Source organism: Cervus canadensis, chromosome 21 (assembly GCF_019320065.1).
Source record: "Cervus canadensis isolate Bull #8, Minnesota chromosome 21, ASM1932006v1, whole genome shotgun sequence".
Classification (NCBI taxonomy): domain Eukaryota; kingdom Metazoa; phylum Chordata; class Mammalia; order Artiodactyla; family Cervidae; genus Cervus; species Cervus canadensis.
In genome coordinates this window covers 48,788,831-48,804,706 of record NC_057406.1, presented here as the reverse complement: position 1 = coordinate 48,804,706, position 15,876 = coordinate 48,788,831, and the positions used below count along the sequence as shown (strand labels likewise).

At 40.0% G+C, this 15,876-nt stretch overlaps 1 protein-coding gene across 1 annotated transcript in view; it reads right to left on the bottom strand.

The window, feature by feature from the left end:
* The window catches only part of ANO4 (anoctamin 4), a 424,034-nt gene that overhangs the window by 184,013 nt on the left and 224,145 nt on the right, over positions 1–15,876 (bottom strand). The window contains exons 6-7 of the mRNA XM_043441305.1: positions 4,120–4,256; positions 806–964 (exon numbers count right to left, since the gene is read on the bottom strand). Coding sequence (XP_043297240.1) covers positions 806–964; positions 4,120–4,256 — 296 coding nt within the window. The remainder of the gene's footprint in view (positions 1–805; positions 965–4,119; positions 4,257–15,876) is intronic.

Genomic DNA, 15,876 nt, shown 5'->3' with positions numbered 1-15,876 from the left:
AGCTGTGCACATGTTTAGGGAAAATGTGAGAGGAGGTGTGTAATCCGGCAAACAGGGCCAAGTTCTAGAAAAGTGCACAGCGTTTCTGGGTACACAACAGGCCCGTTGTGGATTATTATCAGAGGCCTGGCTGGGTCTCTTACACCTTCCTCAAAACTTCCCCTGCGGAGGAGGAGGGGAGGGGGAAGAGTAAACACTGGTAACCTAACCCTTGAGTTTGGGAACCTGATAAAACATCCTGAACATCTCTTAAAACCAGAATCACTTTGTAAGTCTCGGCTATTTTTGGTCAAATCATCCAGACAGTCTCTTCTGTGTGTGAGGATACCCAAACCCATGATGTTTTCTGAAACGTAAAAAGAGCCTCTAGGGTCAGCTGACTGCATTTTACCCAAAGTTTTTTTTCTAATCCATGCAAATATAGGGTTGGCCAGAAAGTTCATTCAGGCTTTCTGTAAAGTAAGATGGTATGGAAAACCTGATTGAACGCTTTGGTCAACCCAACAGAACCCACCGTTAACATAGAGAGGCAGCAGATGTAGGAAGTCAGGTAAAGTAACACTTTGAAACAATCCATTTAATTGGAATATTTTGATTTTTATGAAATCTTTGGATATCAAAATGCTCTCAAAGGCAAATTGTGCTGCAGAAGTCTAATTGTTAGAAAATTCTCCAAACACTGCAGATTGGCAAAGCCTCAGAAAATGAAACATTCAGTTACTCTACTAACTACTTATTTTTTAAATTGTCTCTTGATATGAACTGACGTATATATATACTTTTCTCATTCAGGCAAACCATTTACCTCTTTCTCCATTTGTAATCCTTCTGCTCTAATGTTTCTTTCAAATACTTCTCTCTTTTCCATCTGGGGGTTGGATTTTCTGTACACGAGAATGTAGTCAATTCGACATTTTCCGTCTCTGAAGTAAAGGCCATTTAATTTGTTTTTTTCTGGTACTGTCTGCACACAAAGAGAAAGGGACCAGTTTAAGACACTCAAAACTGAGCCTTGACTGAGTAATGTTAAAGAATAATTAAAACTAAATGAATTTTCCTTATGTTTTATCAAAATTACACTTTTATTAATGAAAAATGTAAACAACAGAAAACAAAATAAAAATCAGAAAAAGCATTCAGTCTAATGAACAAAATTTAAAGATACCCAACGATACCAAAAGTTTCCAAGGATATGGAGCAACTGACATTCTACCGGTGAGAGTGAAACTGATGTACTAACACTGGAAAACACACTAACATCATCATGAAAAATTGAACATTGGCATATATAACCCTAATAGATTCCTGACAAACCAGGAAATGTGTATATGAATGTTCACAGCAGCATTGTTCATAAGAGAAAAAATTTTAAATGGGAATCAATGCATATCAATGAATAGGCAAACATACATAAATTGTATAGTCATATAGTAGAATATTATATAGCAGGGAAAAAGAACTACTGATGCATCTTATAGTAAGCAAAATCTTAAAAACAATATTGACAGAAGAAATGCGAGTCACAGAAGACTTTATACTGCATGATACCATTTTTTACAAAGCACAAAACAAAATCAATATAAAATAAGTTGCTAAGGATACATATGTATGCATGGTAAAATGATTTTTAGAGCAAGGTAATAAAAAATGCAAAAATTCAGGAAGACAGTCCATCTGGTAGGGGAGAAGGATGAGACTACATGTAGTTTGGTGGTTTTAGTAATATTTTTTAGTTCAGTGTCTCTCAAACTTTTTTGCCCACCACAGTAAATATTTTTCTTTGTGATATTTGTGTATACAGTTATAAACAGCACAAGGATTAAATCTGCTTGTAACTTATAGTCAGAGCAGGATCTTCACATCCATGGTTTCTCCACATTGTGGTTACAACCACATACTATATGGTACTATAATATCTATTATTGAAAAACATCCACAGATAGATGGACCCACATAGCTCAAATCCACATTATTCAAGGGTCAACCGTATGTGTAAACACAAAACAATTTGAGATCCCAGTATATATCAGTTTCTAAATATCAGTATGAAGAAAGAAAATATGCCAGACCTCCAAGGCTATTACTAGAGTCCATATTCTTGCAGCGGTGCCATGCATGCAACCTCATTCAAAAGGAACATCTTAGCTGGGAGAGATGGAAATAACATCTCATACCTGGGCAGGTATTTATAACTGATGTTCAGTCTTCACTATTTCTGGCTTCTGTTCAGAAGCCCACCCAAATAAACACCTCCTTAGCAATCATCTTCCAGGCAAGGGAACTATTCAGTAGATTTAGCACATTACCATCTATCTGCAAAACCAGCCAAGGCTTCAAGAGAAGGTTTAGCAAAGCCCTAATCTCCTTGAGACTGTTCAATCACCTCTAAATTAAGGGGACTAGACTAGCTGCTTTGTGAGGTACCTTTCAAGGTCCTTCCTCTGTGCCATATTATGGTATCCAAAGTTTCTGTGTGAAGAAATGCTGACAGAATGAGTTTTTTTCTTAAAACACACACACACACATAAGTTGTATACGGTGTTTATAGAAAGAAGTCTGGGAAGTTTGATAGAAGTAAACAATTTTTCCTGCTCAAAGGTATTATCCTTTCACTAAGTAACAGCCTCTGGAATAACAGCAGCATTAAGAATACACAATAAATTAATGACTCTGATCTGTGTTGCCATTACTTAAACCTAATGCATATACAAGTGTCAGTTGCTTAGTCACGTCTAACTCTTTGAGACCCCATGGACTATAGCCCACCAGGCTCCTCTGTCCTTGGAATTCTCCAGGCAAGAATACTGGAGTGGATCCCTTCTCTAGGGGATCTTTCTGACACAGGGATCAAACCTGGGTCTCCTGCATTTCAGGCAGATTCTTTACCTACCATCTGAGTTTCAAAATCACTGCAGATGGTGACTGCAGCCATGAAATTAAAAGACGCCTGCTCCTTGGAAGAAAAGCTATGACTAACCTAGACAGGATGTTAAAAAGCAGGGGCATTACTTTGCCAACAAAGGTCCATCTGGTCAAAGCTATGGTTTTTCCAGTGGTCATGTATGGATGTGAGAATTGGGCTATAAAGAAAGCTGAGTGCCGAAGAACTGATGCTTTTGAACTGTGGTGTTGGAGAAGACTCTTGAGAGTTCCTTGGACTGCAAGGAGATCCAACTAGTCTATCCTAAAGGAGATCAGTCCTGAATATTCATTGGAAGGACTGATGCTGAAGCTGAAACTCCAATGCTTTGGCCTCCTGATGCGAAGAGCTGACTCACCTGAAAAGATCCTGATGCTGGGAAAGATTGAAGGCAGGAGGAGAAGCGAATAACAGAGGATGAGATGGTTGGATGACATCACTGACTCAATGGGCATGAGTTTGAGTAAACTCTGGGAGTTGGTGATGGACAGGGAGGCCTGGCGTGCTGCAGTCCATGGGGTTGCAAAGAGTCAGACATGACTGGGCGACTGAACTGAACTGAGCCACTAGGAAAGCCCACATACAAAGTGCATATACAAAGAAGATGTTAAACTCCACTGAGACACAGCTGAGCAACAGCGAATGCTTTTAACAAAATACTTTTTTCCCCCTAAATAACACATGAACAGATGGTCTGTATGTAATTGCAATGAGTTTCTGTAATCTTAGTTTCCAGATTACAGAGGCAAATGGGAACTCAAAGAGGCTACAGACAACACAGTCTATGGAGGGCTGGTCCACTTTATATCATTGTTCCACATGATGGGAGATTTCAACAGGGAATCCATTCTTTGGATTCTAGCTAACTTTTGACTAGTTAGCTAACTTTTGACTAGTTAGCCATACCTAAAATTTAAATCATTTTAAAATGATGAGTGTTTTTAAACATCTTCTTTGTATAAGCTAAATGCCTTTAGCTATAAGAGAAGTGCATGACCCACTGAAAGTCTGTTTTGAGCTAGGTAGATTTCGGATTCCTGAAATGTGCTAGACCCCCAGAGGTTTTCAAAAGCGTGTAAGATTTCACCCCTTCTTTCCCCCCAGTTCAATGAGATGACTTTAAACAATCCACTGGAATATGCTTCTCCAGTTCTGGCACAGATCAAGAATTTTGTTTTTATGAAATGGCACACTCTTACCTCTCCCCCGGCTTCCAACCTGCTAGCATCATCTGAAGTACTGGTAAGATTTCCAGGGTGAAGGAGAGAGTCGTCATCTTTGCAAGGACTGTTGACAGCTTCTAATTCATCAAAAAGAATATTGACATCCTTGGCCACTAGAACCAAAGTAAATACATTACAAGTCAAGTCAAGAATCTGGGATCTTAAAAGCAATACTGAAAGTAAAGACATCTCCCTGTGGCTTCATAGTTTTTCATTGTTTCAATTACACCTTGAATGACAGATATATTATTTCCAAAGAAAAATGGACGTCAACTATAAAATGTGTTTAACCAAACAGTGTCTTCATTAGGCCAAGGTGAAAGACAATGTGAAATAAAGTGAAGTATCTCCACAATATACATATAATTTGTCTTCCGTGATAACAACAGTGATAAAAAAAGAAGTGATAAAAAAAAGTGTTGTTTTGTTTAGCTTTCCTTCATATAGTTGTTTAGCATGGGTTCCTTAAGACTTCAAAGAACTCATTTTGCATATTTTTAAAACTTTTTAATTGGAGGATAATGGCTTTACAAGGCTGTGTTGGTCCCTGATGTACAACAATGTTAATCTGCTCTAAGAATACGTTATGTTCCCTTCCTCGTAAGCCTCCTTCCCACGCACCCCCAGCCCCACCCCGGCCATCACAGGGTGCCAAGCTGAGTTCCCTGTGCTATCCAGCAGCCTTCCCCTAGCTATCTGTTTACACATGATGGTGTATATATGGGCTTCAGTGCTCCCTTCTCAATTCGTCCCACCCTCACCTTTCCCCACTGAGCCCACAAGTCCATTCTCTATAGAGATGGATAGAGAAGTCTGCTTCTCTATCTGCTTCTCTATAGAGATGGATAGAGAAGTCTGCTTCTCTATCTGCTTCTCTATAGAGATGGATAGAGAAGTCTGCTTCTCTATCTGCTTCTCTATAGAGATGGATAGAGAAGTCTGCTTCTCTATCTGCTTCTCTATAGAGATGGATAGAGAAGTCTGCTTCTCTATCGCTGCCCTGCAAACAGCTTCATCAGTATCATTTTTTCTAGATTCCATACATATGTGTTAATACACAATATTCATTTTTCTCTTTCTGACTTACTTCACTCTGTATAATAGGCTCTAGGTTCATCCACCTGACGACAACTGACTCAAATTTGCTCTTTTCTATGGCCAGTAATATTCCATTGTATATATGTACAGCAATTTAAGATCTCATTTTGTATTAGAGAATACGAAAAACAAATTTTTTTTGTTTTCATTTAAATGCTTCCATGTCTTACCTACTATAAATAGGGTTGCTATGAGCACTGGGGTGCGAGTATCTTCCAGGTACAGTTTTCATCTTTTCCGGACATATGCCCAGGAAGGGGGTCACTGGATCATATGACAACTTTTAGTTTTTAAGGAGCTTCCATTCTGTTCTTCATAGTGGCTGTACTTACTCACATTCTGACCAATGGGGGGGGGTCCTTTTACTCCACACCCTCTCTAGCATTTATTGTTTGCAGATTTTTTGATTATGGACATTCGGACCAGTATGAGGTGATACTGTATTGTAGTTCTGATTTGCATTCTCTAGTAATTAGCAGTGCTGAGCATCTTTTCATGTGCCTGTTGGCCATCTGTCTGTCTTCTTTGGAGTAATGTCTATTTAGGTCTTCTACCCATTTTTTGATTGAGTTTTGTTTCGTTTGTTTATTTGTTATACTGACCTGTATAAATCTGTTTATATATTTTGGAAATTAAGCTTTTGCCAGTCACATTATTTGCAAATATTTTCTCTTGAGTTCATAGGTTGTTTTCTCATTTTGTTTATGGTTTTCTTTGCTGTGCAAAAGTTAACTTTAATTAAGTTCATTTGCTTATTTTTGCTTTTGGGGTCCCTTCTATACTGACTTAAATTTTAGAACAACATTGACGTTCACTTTTTCTTTGATGCTTTAAAAATAAGTAAGGATTTTTGACCTATCAGAAGCTGCTGACTAGTATAATTCATAGAAGACTGAGTTCTATTTACCCAAGCATATAAAAGAGTATCTGTTCTTTCATCCAAAAAAATTTTAGAGGTGTGCACACTGTATCAGGCAGAGATGTGTAGTGACTGAATCTTGGTGAATAAAAGTGATGAGTCTTCCTGCCCTTGTGGTAATAACAAAACAAATAATCAAAGCAATATGAAGTGTGGTGAGTGATATGAAGAACAAGAGTTTAACGGGGTGACCAGGATCCAAGTGTGTGATTTTGGGCAATTCATTTAACTGCAAGTTTTTAATCTGTAAAATAAAATTGACACAGGAATAAAATGAACATTTACTGCTTACTGTAGCAGGCTGAACCATGGCCCCCAAAGGTGACCTAATCCCTGGAATGTATGACTGTATAAAGTTATATGGGAAAAGGGACTTCATAGATGCAATTAAGTCAAGAATCTTAAATTGGGGAGATTATCCAGGATTATATGGATAGGGCCATGTAATTACAAGAGAGACAGGAAGGTCAGAATCAGATAAAGACGGAAGATACGATGCTGCTGAGTTTGACAACAGAGGATGAGGTCACAAGTCAAGGAATGCAGGGGTGGCCCTAGAAGATAGAAAAGGCAAGAAAGCAGATTCTTGCCCAGAACCTCTAGAAGGAACTCAGTCTTGCTGACATCTTGAAGATGTCTGACCTTCAAAACCTTAAGATAAGAAATCTGTGCTGTTTCAAATTGCTAAGTTTGTGGCAATTTGTTACAGCTGCAAAAAAAGGAACTAATACACTTATTAGAGGTTTTTAGGCCGTGAGGCTACAAATGAAAAACATCAAGGTCTTTTCATACAACCAAGGCTTAAGAGCATCTACACTGGACCAGGTGCTCAAGTAGAAGCACTGACATTTTTGAGGAAGCATGTTGTGGGAGGTGTTGTGGGAGGTGTCAAGGTCAAAGACCACTTCCCTGACTACCTGATGTAAAAAAGCTGCTTCACCCAGGTATCCTCCATCTCCTCTCTTGGCTCATTTCCTTCCCAGCATGTATCCACAGTCTGAATTATTTATTCATTTGTTTTCTTAAATGCTGGATGTCTATCCTATTAGAACTTAAGTTCCAAAAGAACAGGGACCCTATCTGTGTTGACTGGTGTACAGAAATCCAGGCATGGAGTAAGCCCTCAACTCATTTTTGTTGAATAACAGCCAATGTAGGAGATGAGACATAAGCGACCCAAGTTTAATCCCTGGGTTGGGAAAATCCCCTGGAGGAGGGCACAACAACCCTCCATGGGATGTCTGGAGAACCCCAGGGACAGGGGAGCCTGGTGAGTTATGGTCCATGGGGTCGCAGAGAATTGAACGTGACTGAAGCGACTTTGCACGCTTCCACACAGAATGACCTCAAAGTGGTCACTGTCTAATGATGTGTGACAGTATTTTTCTTCACTGTTCTATGACTCTGGGACCATGCATATATGTTTCTCCTAATGCAACTCTTACAAGCCAGGAGCTCCATCATTTCAAGTAGATATTGATTAAATTTTCAAGGAGATAATGATGACTTTCTACTGATTATATCTGAATAGGATCAAAATATTCTTTTAACATGGGACGAGGTGATTGCTATTTCAAACTCCACCCCTTAGCTGTGTGAATTCGTGCTCCCATTTCCTCACTGGTGAGACAGGTATAGAAACCTTCTCCAAGGGTGACTAAGAAGATTATGCGAGATAATGCACATGTCAGCAGAGTGACTGACATATGGCAAATCCATAAGAAATGTTGGGCTTGTCGATTTTAGAGTGGGACCTTAAGTCAGCACTTTAGCGTTATCAATACAAAAAGGCAGAGCAAGCATTTACAAGCTAGACTGGTTGTTCAGAGGGATGGACTGGGATGAGATGTGAGATAGAGAGGGAAGCTAAAGAGGACAGACACTGAGATTCTTATCATGGTGACTGGCCCTCGTTGGGGAGAAACTCGAATATTCATTCATTCATCCTTGACATTCATCATGTCATTCATCATTCTATCTTGACATTCATCATGTCAAGATAGAAAATTACCAGATTATCTTCTACCAGTATCACCTTCTGGTGTTGGCACAATCTGTTCAAAAAAAGCTTTTGACATCTATGATTCTCAGCTGGCCCCAAAGTGTCACCCTGAAGGCATCTTGTATGGTCTAGGAGGCATTTGTTCTCCCAGGGTGGCGCCAGTCACGTCTGGTGGGAAGAATCCAGGGATGCTGCTAAACATCCTGCAATACACACAACGGCCCTTGTAGCAAGTTCTCCAGCCCAGATATCACTGGCGCTGAGGTTGAGAGGTTCTGCTCAGCATTAAAGGTCCAGCTATTTTATTCTAGAGGGACCAGTTAACCTGGGAAAAGGGAGAGAAGCCCTTTGCTCTCCTACTGCTGCCCATCAGAACTACTGTCTGGAAGCCATTAATAGTATGGGACTGATGCTCCCTGAGTGCTCAAGGGAAATCAGTACGTCTCTGATTTTTGGAGGATGAGTGATAATGAAGGCACCATTATCACCTGCCAGTATTTCAAGAGCTTCAGCCGAGATAAGAAATGCTGAAGCGTCAGAAAACGCTCAGCTAAGCACGTGATCAGTAAGAAGACTGCAGGACATGTAAAGACTCCACAGAAGACAGAAGAAACATGTGTCCTTCATCAGAATTTCACCATGGTCACTGATAGATCCGCTTTAACTGCAATGTAAGTTTTAGGAGCAAATCTCCTTTGGTAGGAACTTTCATTCTTTTAAAGAAAATAACCTCCAACTGTGAAGTTAACCAGTGTTTAGAAATCCATTTATTCAGTAAGTATTTATCAAAATCGACACTGTCCAGAAACTGGGGTTCAAGTCCTGGCGACAGGCAGGACCCCCGCCCTCCAAGAGCTCACGGTCCAGCCAAGGCAGAAGCAGGACCTCTCCCTCCTCTGGGACAGACGTGACAAAGCGCCTCTTCATCCAAACAAGGTCACTTGTTAATACATCCCATCGCCTCCCTCATGCATTGTTTCTCAAATTAAGAAATGTTTGATAATTATCTGCCCGGTTGAATTCTGTGATTAGGCTCATTAAATAAGAAAGAGAGCCAAATGTTCTGAGAAGTCAATTAAGAATGATGAGAGAGGGAGGAAGGGAGGGAATGAGAGAGACAAGGAGGGAGAGAAGGATGAAGGGAGTGGGAGGGAAAAGGGAGAGGGAGGGAGAAAAGAAAGAGAAGGAATGCAAAAATTCTGTTCTAATCAAATATGGACCTGCACTGTATAGAGACTCAGGAAGGGCCCTGTGAACAGGACTGGGCAGGTAACATGGGTTCTGGCATATGGACACCGCATATTTGGGAAAGCAACAAAGATACCCAAACAACTCTCTCTTGCAAAAATCAGGTGCTTATCCTACAGAGACCCAGGAACTAAATAGCAGGGACTTACACTGAACAACTAAACAAGGGCCAAGAAACTGAAATTGCCTGGGAGACCAAAAATCATCTACTGACTCTGAGTCAAGGAACAAAGGCAGCAGGGAGAAAGATTTCAGAGGGTTGGCTTGTTCTGTTCTCCCAGAATGGAAGCAGATCAGAGAAGGCAAAGGACCAGGAAGGAAGGAGATCCTGACCTCCCTCATGTGATGGGAGGGCAAATTTGCCACAGTGGTACAGAATCTATCAAATATTTGCAATTATTTCAATTATTCTTTCAGTGAAAATCATTTTGTATATTAACTCAACTCTCTTGGGAAAAGAGACTGCAAACATATGGCAAGGGCTAAAACAAACAAATGAATTGCTTATCTTCTGCCACTTGCTCATTGAACCAACACTCAGCTTAGGTGCTGAAGGTATAAACATGACCAAGACATAAGAAGACAGCCTCATGCTTCCAGACAAGAGGATGAACTTGAGGAATCAATGCTACAAAGGCAATTGGAAAAACACAGCAAATGTTTATTTTAGACTGTGTTAGAAACAATCTAAAAGAGAGTAAGAAATAAATACCCAAAATATCAAATAGTTCAACTCATCGCTCTTTCAAAAAAAAAAAAAAAAAAAAAACAACTCACCTTGGCATTATAGTTCAGGAGTACTTTAATCTTGGCACTTTCTGAGGCAGAGAAAATAAAGTGAAATTATAGGTCACTGAAGAAGACATGAAAAGGCTGTGTGCAGTATAATCTGAGTTTCTATATTTGTTCTGCAGAGTGTCAGTTCATTACACTATTGATATTTTTATCCAGAGTTCCAAATGATTACATCTGATACTCAGAATTCTGAAGGTATTATATACTGACCTCAAAGCCTCATTAGAAAATTAAAAAAAGGACACCTCCAGGAATAATTTAGAATAATACAAAAAATTGTTCATGTCTCAGTTTGAACACTGACCTGACTGTTTTATAACCAGCTCATCTATACATCTAGAGTCCCTTTCAGATGAAGGCCCAAGATAGCTCCAAACTTGACACAAGGGCTAGCAAACAGGAGGTGCTCAATGCCCATTTTAAAATAAATAAAAGCTAGCTTAAGATTATATCAGTTGCCTTTTCCCCCCGTATTCTAACTACCTCAGTGCCATTACTTGCAAGAATCTGTTTTTCTCTTGAATTCAGAGGTCAAATAGGAAGGAAGTGGGAAGGGACTACGATTTATTCAGAGCTGACTGTGTATGTGAGGTCTGTTTTCTCCCTTGATCTTCAGAACACCTTGCAGGACAGGTAGGTAGTAAGAGAAAGAAGCCAGGTTCAAAGATGCTAAGTACGCGCACACAGCTCATAAGTGACAGGGATGAAGTCCAACCCAGTTCTGACTCCCAAAGGGAGGCTGTTTCCTGCCAGCTCCTTGTTTCTGTAGAAGGCATTCTACTCTTCTTAAATTCTGTTTGGTTTTCAAGAACAGGAAGTCATTTCACCAGCAAATCTTGTCACAATTTTAACACTGATCTGAATGAAGCTAGACTTCACAGCTGTAGCCCAAGTCTGACGCTTTTAAAAAATTTAACAAATAGATCAAACTAAGTGCTTTTAAAAATCCAGGAAAACACACAGCAGCACAGCACAGCTTTGAGCCACTGGAATTTTAAAAACCAAACATTGCTTTGCATTTATATGGCACTAGCAAGCCTAGGACCCTCTAGATGTTCATTACTCTTCAAATGAATTTGATAACAGCCCTAAGGCAGAGGCTGCCTGGTGAACCAAGAAGAAGAGGGTCTAATTTAGAAAATTCAAAATAAATAATTGGAAAGGACATAAATCCTTCCTTAGCTGGCTTTATTCCTTTCTAACAGGCCAGTGGTTTTCAAAGTGTGTTCCCTGGAACCCCAGGATTCTTTGGAGGAACTTCAGGGGCCATGAAAGGGGCAAAAAGGAAGCTGAGTGGGAAAGTCCTACACCTTTTACCCCCACCAACTCCAGATAGCTCAGTTACCTGTCCTAAACACTGATAATATACGTAAAAATATATTAGGGACAAAATAACAGATTCTGCAGCTTTAAAAAGTTTGGATACCTCCACAAGTGTATTAGGCAACAATTAAATGGGTATGTTATCACTTCCCAAAACAAAAATTGGGATAAGAAAGCTGGAGTCTTAATAGTCACAGATCTGAGAGCTGGCATTTTTTTTTTTTTTTAGCCTGAAAAATTGACTTGAAAGACTTTAAGATTCACAATGTTTTTAATAATCAACAACAACAACACAAGTCATGAAATTTTTTAAATGTGTGGTTATTAAATTTTTTTCCATTGGCATTTCCTGACTTTGTAAAGACACTGTTTTTAAAACAGAGCGTACACGACAGCATGGGGTACCCACGGCACACTCTGTAATGGGGCCAAGATCATTAAGTTGCTCCCAAGACAGCACATTTCTTACGAAGAGCTTTTCACACAGCTACACTTTCTAAAGAACGGACAGACACTTCGGTCATTAGATAACAAGGCGTCTAACGATGGCACCTCTTTTAACTCTGCAAATGCTATTTAGAGAACTGTGTACCTAATCCAAGCTTTGCTCAATAGCCGTGGTTCCCTTTTCACAACTAGAAACAGGGTCAGTGATGTTCTGCATTAAAAACCCTAAAGTCTACTGACCATAACTGCCCCTTCTCTGGAAAGAACATGAGTTTTGGATTTAGACAAACCTGAGTTCAAACACTAGTCCTCCCACTTACTATTTGATTGGATTCTGTAACTTGTTCAAGCTTTAAGTGGGAATAATACAATGTACCAGAGAGAACTGTTGCAAGGAATGAAGACAAGGTGGCCAGCAGTAAGTCCATAGTCCTTACTGTGTGCCAAGCACTAAGGGCTTTGCAGGTTTTCTATAACTACCTCCCTTTCACCGATATGGGAATTAGGGCAAAAAGAGTTTAAGACTAAACAAAATAACACACGTAGTTGCCTTACTTGATGTCTAATGCCTATCAGTTCCTTCCTCTCCCTCATCTTCCCCTTTGCAACAGCATAGCCATATGAATTAAAGATACAATGGTAAAGCTGGGTTCAAGAAAGCGGATGGAGAATGACTCACTGGATGTCACCGAGAAACGACTGTCTCCTCACCCACAGAGCAAGAGCATCACCAACCTGGGAAGAGCTTTATGATTGCACAGGGACACTGCAGGCATAAAGGTCTTCCCTGGGAGCTCAGCTGTAAAGAATTTGCCTGTGATGCAGGAGACCCAGGGTTGGGAAGATCCACTGGAGAAGGGATAGGCTATCCACTGCAGTATTCTTGGGCTTCCCTGGTGGCTCAGCTGGTAAAGAATCCTCCTGCAATGTGGGAGACCTGGGTTCAGTCTCTTGATTGGGAAGATCCCCTGGAGAAGGGAAAGGCTACCCACTCCAGTATTGTGGCCTGGAGAATTTCATGGACTGTATAGTCTGTGGGGTTGCAAAGAGTTCGACATGACTGAATGACTTCCACTTCACTTCACAGCATAACAATGACCCAATAATCCTTAAAGCCTCCCAGTTCTCCTTCCAAACACTTTGCTATTTGCTCTCTTTCCCTCCCAAGTCGATTAGAATCTAATGGACTCTATCACAATCAAGTCTGCCAGGGTATGAATGCCACTTAAGAGTGGCCAGAGTCTGTATAGTGTTGGTCTTCTACATGCATGGGTTTCCCATCTGAGAATTCAAAGAACCCGTCTGCAGTGGAGAGTTTCATTTCAGTCACTGCTGACATTCCCATGCCTCTCCCTCAGATATCCAGAACCGCACAAAGGTTCCAGAGGTTTTATAAATGGCAGAACATCTGCTAGGATGACTCAGGTCTCCATGCCACACTGGCTACTGCTGAGCTGTCCCCTGTGCGAGTCTACAGTGGAATTCATTCACTAAGGCGTTAATAAAATTTACTGAGCAAGGGGGAGGCAGAAGATGAGATAGTCAGATAACATCATCTGGATCTCAGTGGACATGCATTTGAGCCAACTCCAGGAGAGAGAGGGAAGGACAGAGGAGCCTGGGGTGCTGCAGTCCATGGGGTTGCAGAGAGTCAGACATGACTTAGCAACTGAACAGCAACACCCACATTCCACACTCTGCTCAAGGCACCGGGTATATGACAAAGAAACGGGACAAGAGACTCCTGCTTTTCCAGAGCCTCCAAGTTCCCTGATCACTGAGGGATCTGTTCCTTCCTCAGGCTGGAGACTCTCAGTCATGGCTGGCAGTTCAGATGGCCCACGTGCAGTCGCCCAAGTACACACACAGCATTCTCTCTCCTCCCACCCACCTGCAAGAAGCCATGCTATCTCTGCAGGATACTCCAAGGGAGCTAGCTGGTCTTAGGAAATTCTCATCTCCTCTCTCTGTCTCCTCCCTCCCTTCCTCTCTCCTTCCCTCTCCTCCTACCTAAGCATCAAGCACTTAGAATCTCAGGCTTTCAGATACCAAAAGGCAGGAAATTTAGGTAACACAGAACTCTGTTGAAACAGAGGCACTCAACGGACTTGGCTGCTATGTTGGGATGGGGAGTGAATGGCGAGAGTAAAAAGGGAGGGAAAAACAACATCAATGAAAATATACACACTCAAACACAAATATCCCTTTACATTAGACCACCAAATATAAATGCTTTCCTACTACAAACTAACTAGGTTGCCTTCATTTTGAATAAGATAAAATTTTTCCTGACTTGAACTATGCACCAAAAAAGGTTCACCACTGCTTTAAAGTATTCTGCCTAGCACAGTGGCTGGCATATGACAGGTGAGATGGATACAAGAAAGGATGGATAAAATAAGTCTTTCCTTCCTTATAAGCCATACATCTGATATGAGGGAAGTTGAAAAACAACTTATGGATGGTTAGCCTCTCTGAGACATCTTGTTTTGAACAGATGAAGCTATACTTAGGGCATAAGCAACAGGAAAAATTGCAAATGTATTTCACAACATAGAAGCATGGTGAAGGAATTCTTGCATCAAGATGTAACACAAGAATAAAACTGTAAAAATCCAAAGTAGTTCATTTTTTCCTAATCATTATTATTTCACTTTTTATTTAGCACAACAAGGGCTGACACCCAAGGAAATACTGACTCTATCATATATTAATCATATAGTCTCAGGATGTATATGCACTTTTAAAATGAAGACAAGAGTATCTACTATTACTTATGACCATTTTAATAAAGACAAGAGACAGTCAAGGGAGAGCACTTACCATGATGGCTGCTAAAACACTGAAGAAATATTTGAACCCTGTGGGTATGCGCACACACACACACACACACAGTGTTCTAGCCCAATCTTGAAGATCATACAAATAAGCCCACAAAATCCTAAGAAACAGTGAAATCTTTCCATCATCCTGTTAGTCCCAATTAATATGTTTGTAGTAGACAATGAGTTTTACTGATGTTCAAATCCTATATCTTTAAATTTTTTATATGTCAGTCTCTCAAAGATTTCTATAAATAACCATCTAAGGCACAGTCCCTTGAAGAACCACACTATGTGATTTTAAACTCAGAAATTTCAATGACCTGGTTAAACATATGAATCGTATTTGGAGTCTCTAGTTAGAGATTGAAGGTAGATAAATGGCCCAAATCTTTCTCACCAGAGATGCCCCAGACTGTGTGGGAAGCTTCCCAAACCTACTTAGCATAAAACTTTGCTTTTTAAACAAGAAAATAAAGATTAAATTCTCAAACATTGGAAGATTCTTAAACCTATAAAAATTGTGTTAAAATGAAATAATATTTCTTTTTTCTTATTTTTAAATTTAAATATTAAGTACTCACAAGCTTATACTCTTCTGTTCACAGAGGGATCACCATTCTAAACTATAAAATGGTTAACATCATAAACAAGTGAGTTTTTACTAAGATGTGCTAACAAAAAATACTATAAAAATGGCTTTATGAACACCTAGTTCACTTTGACAGACGCTCATTCAGCCCTAAAAAGTTCAAGTTCATCGCCTGCACTTGCACAGAAACCAATGTTCATCATTTATTAGAAAGTAATCCTTTCAGCAACGTGTAATCTGTCATCTTTCAATCAAATGAAGTGATTACATAATTTTATAACTTTCCGTGAAAAGTTAATTTCTCTCCAATGTCTACTAATTTGATTTTTATTCTCCTGGGGAAATTTTTTCTCTTTTATTCAGCAACCGAGTATGAAGGGATTCCCCACCCAGAACAAATACTTGGTCCTTTTAAGTTTTCATTAAAAGTATTTCTCTTGGAAGTAGTCTCATCTTCAATTCCAGGCCCCTTCCCACCTCGGTGTTT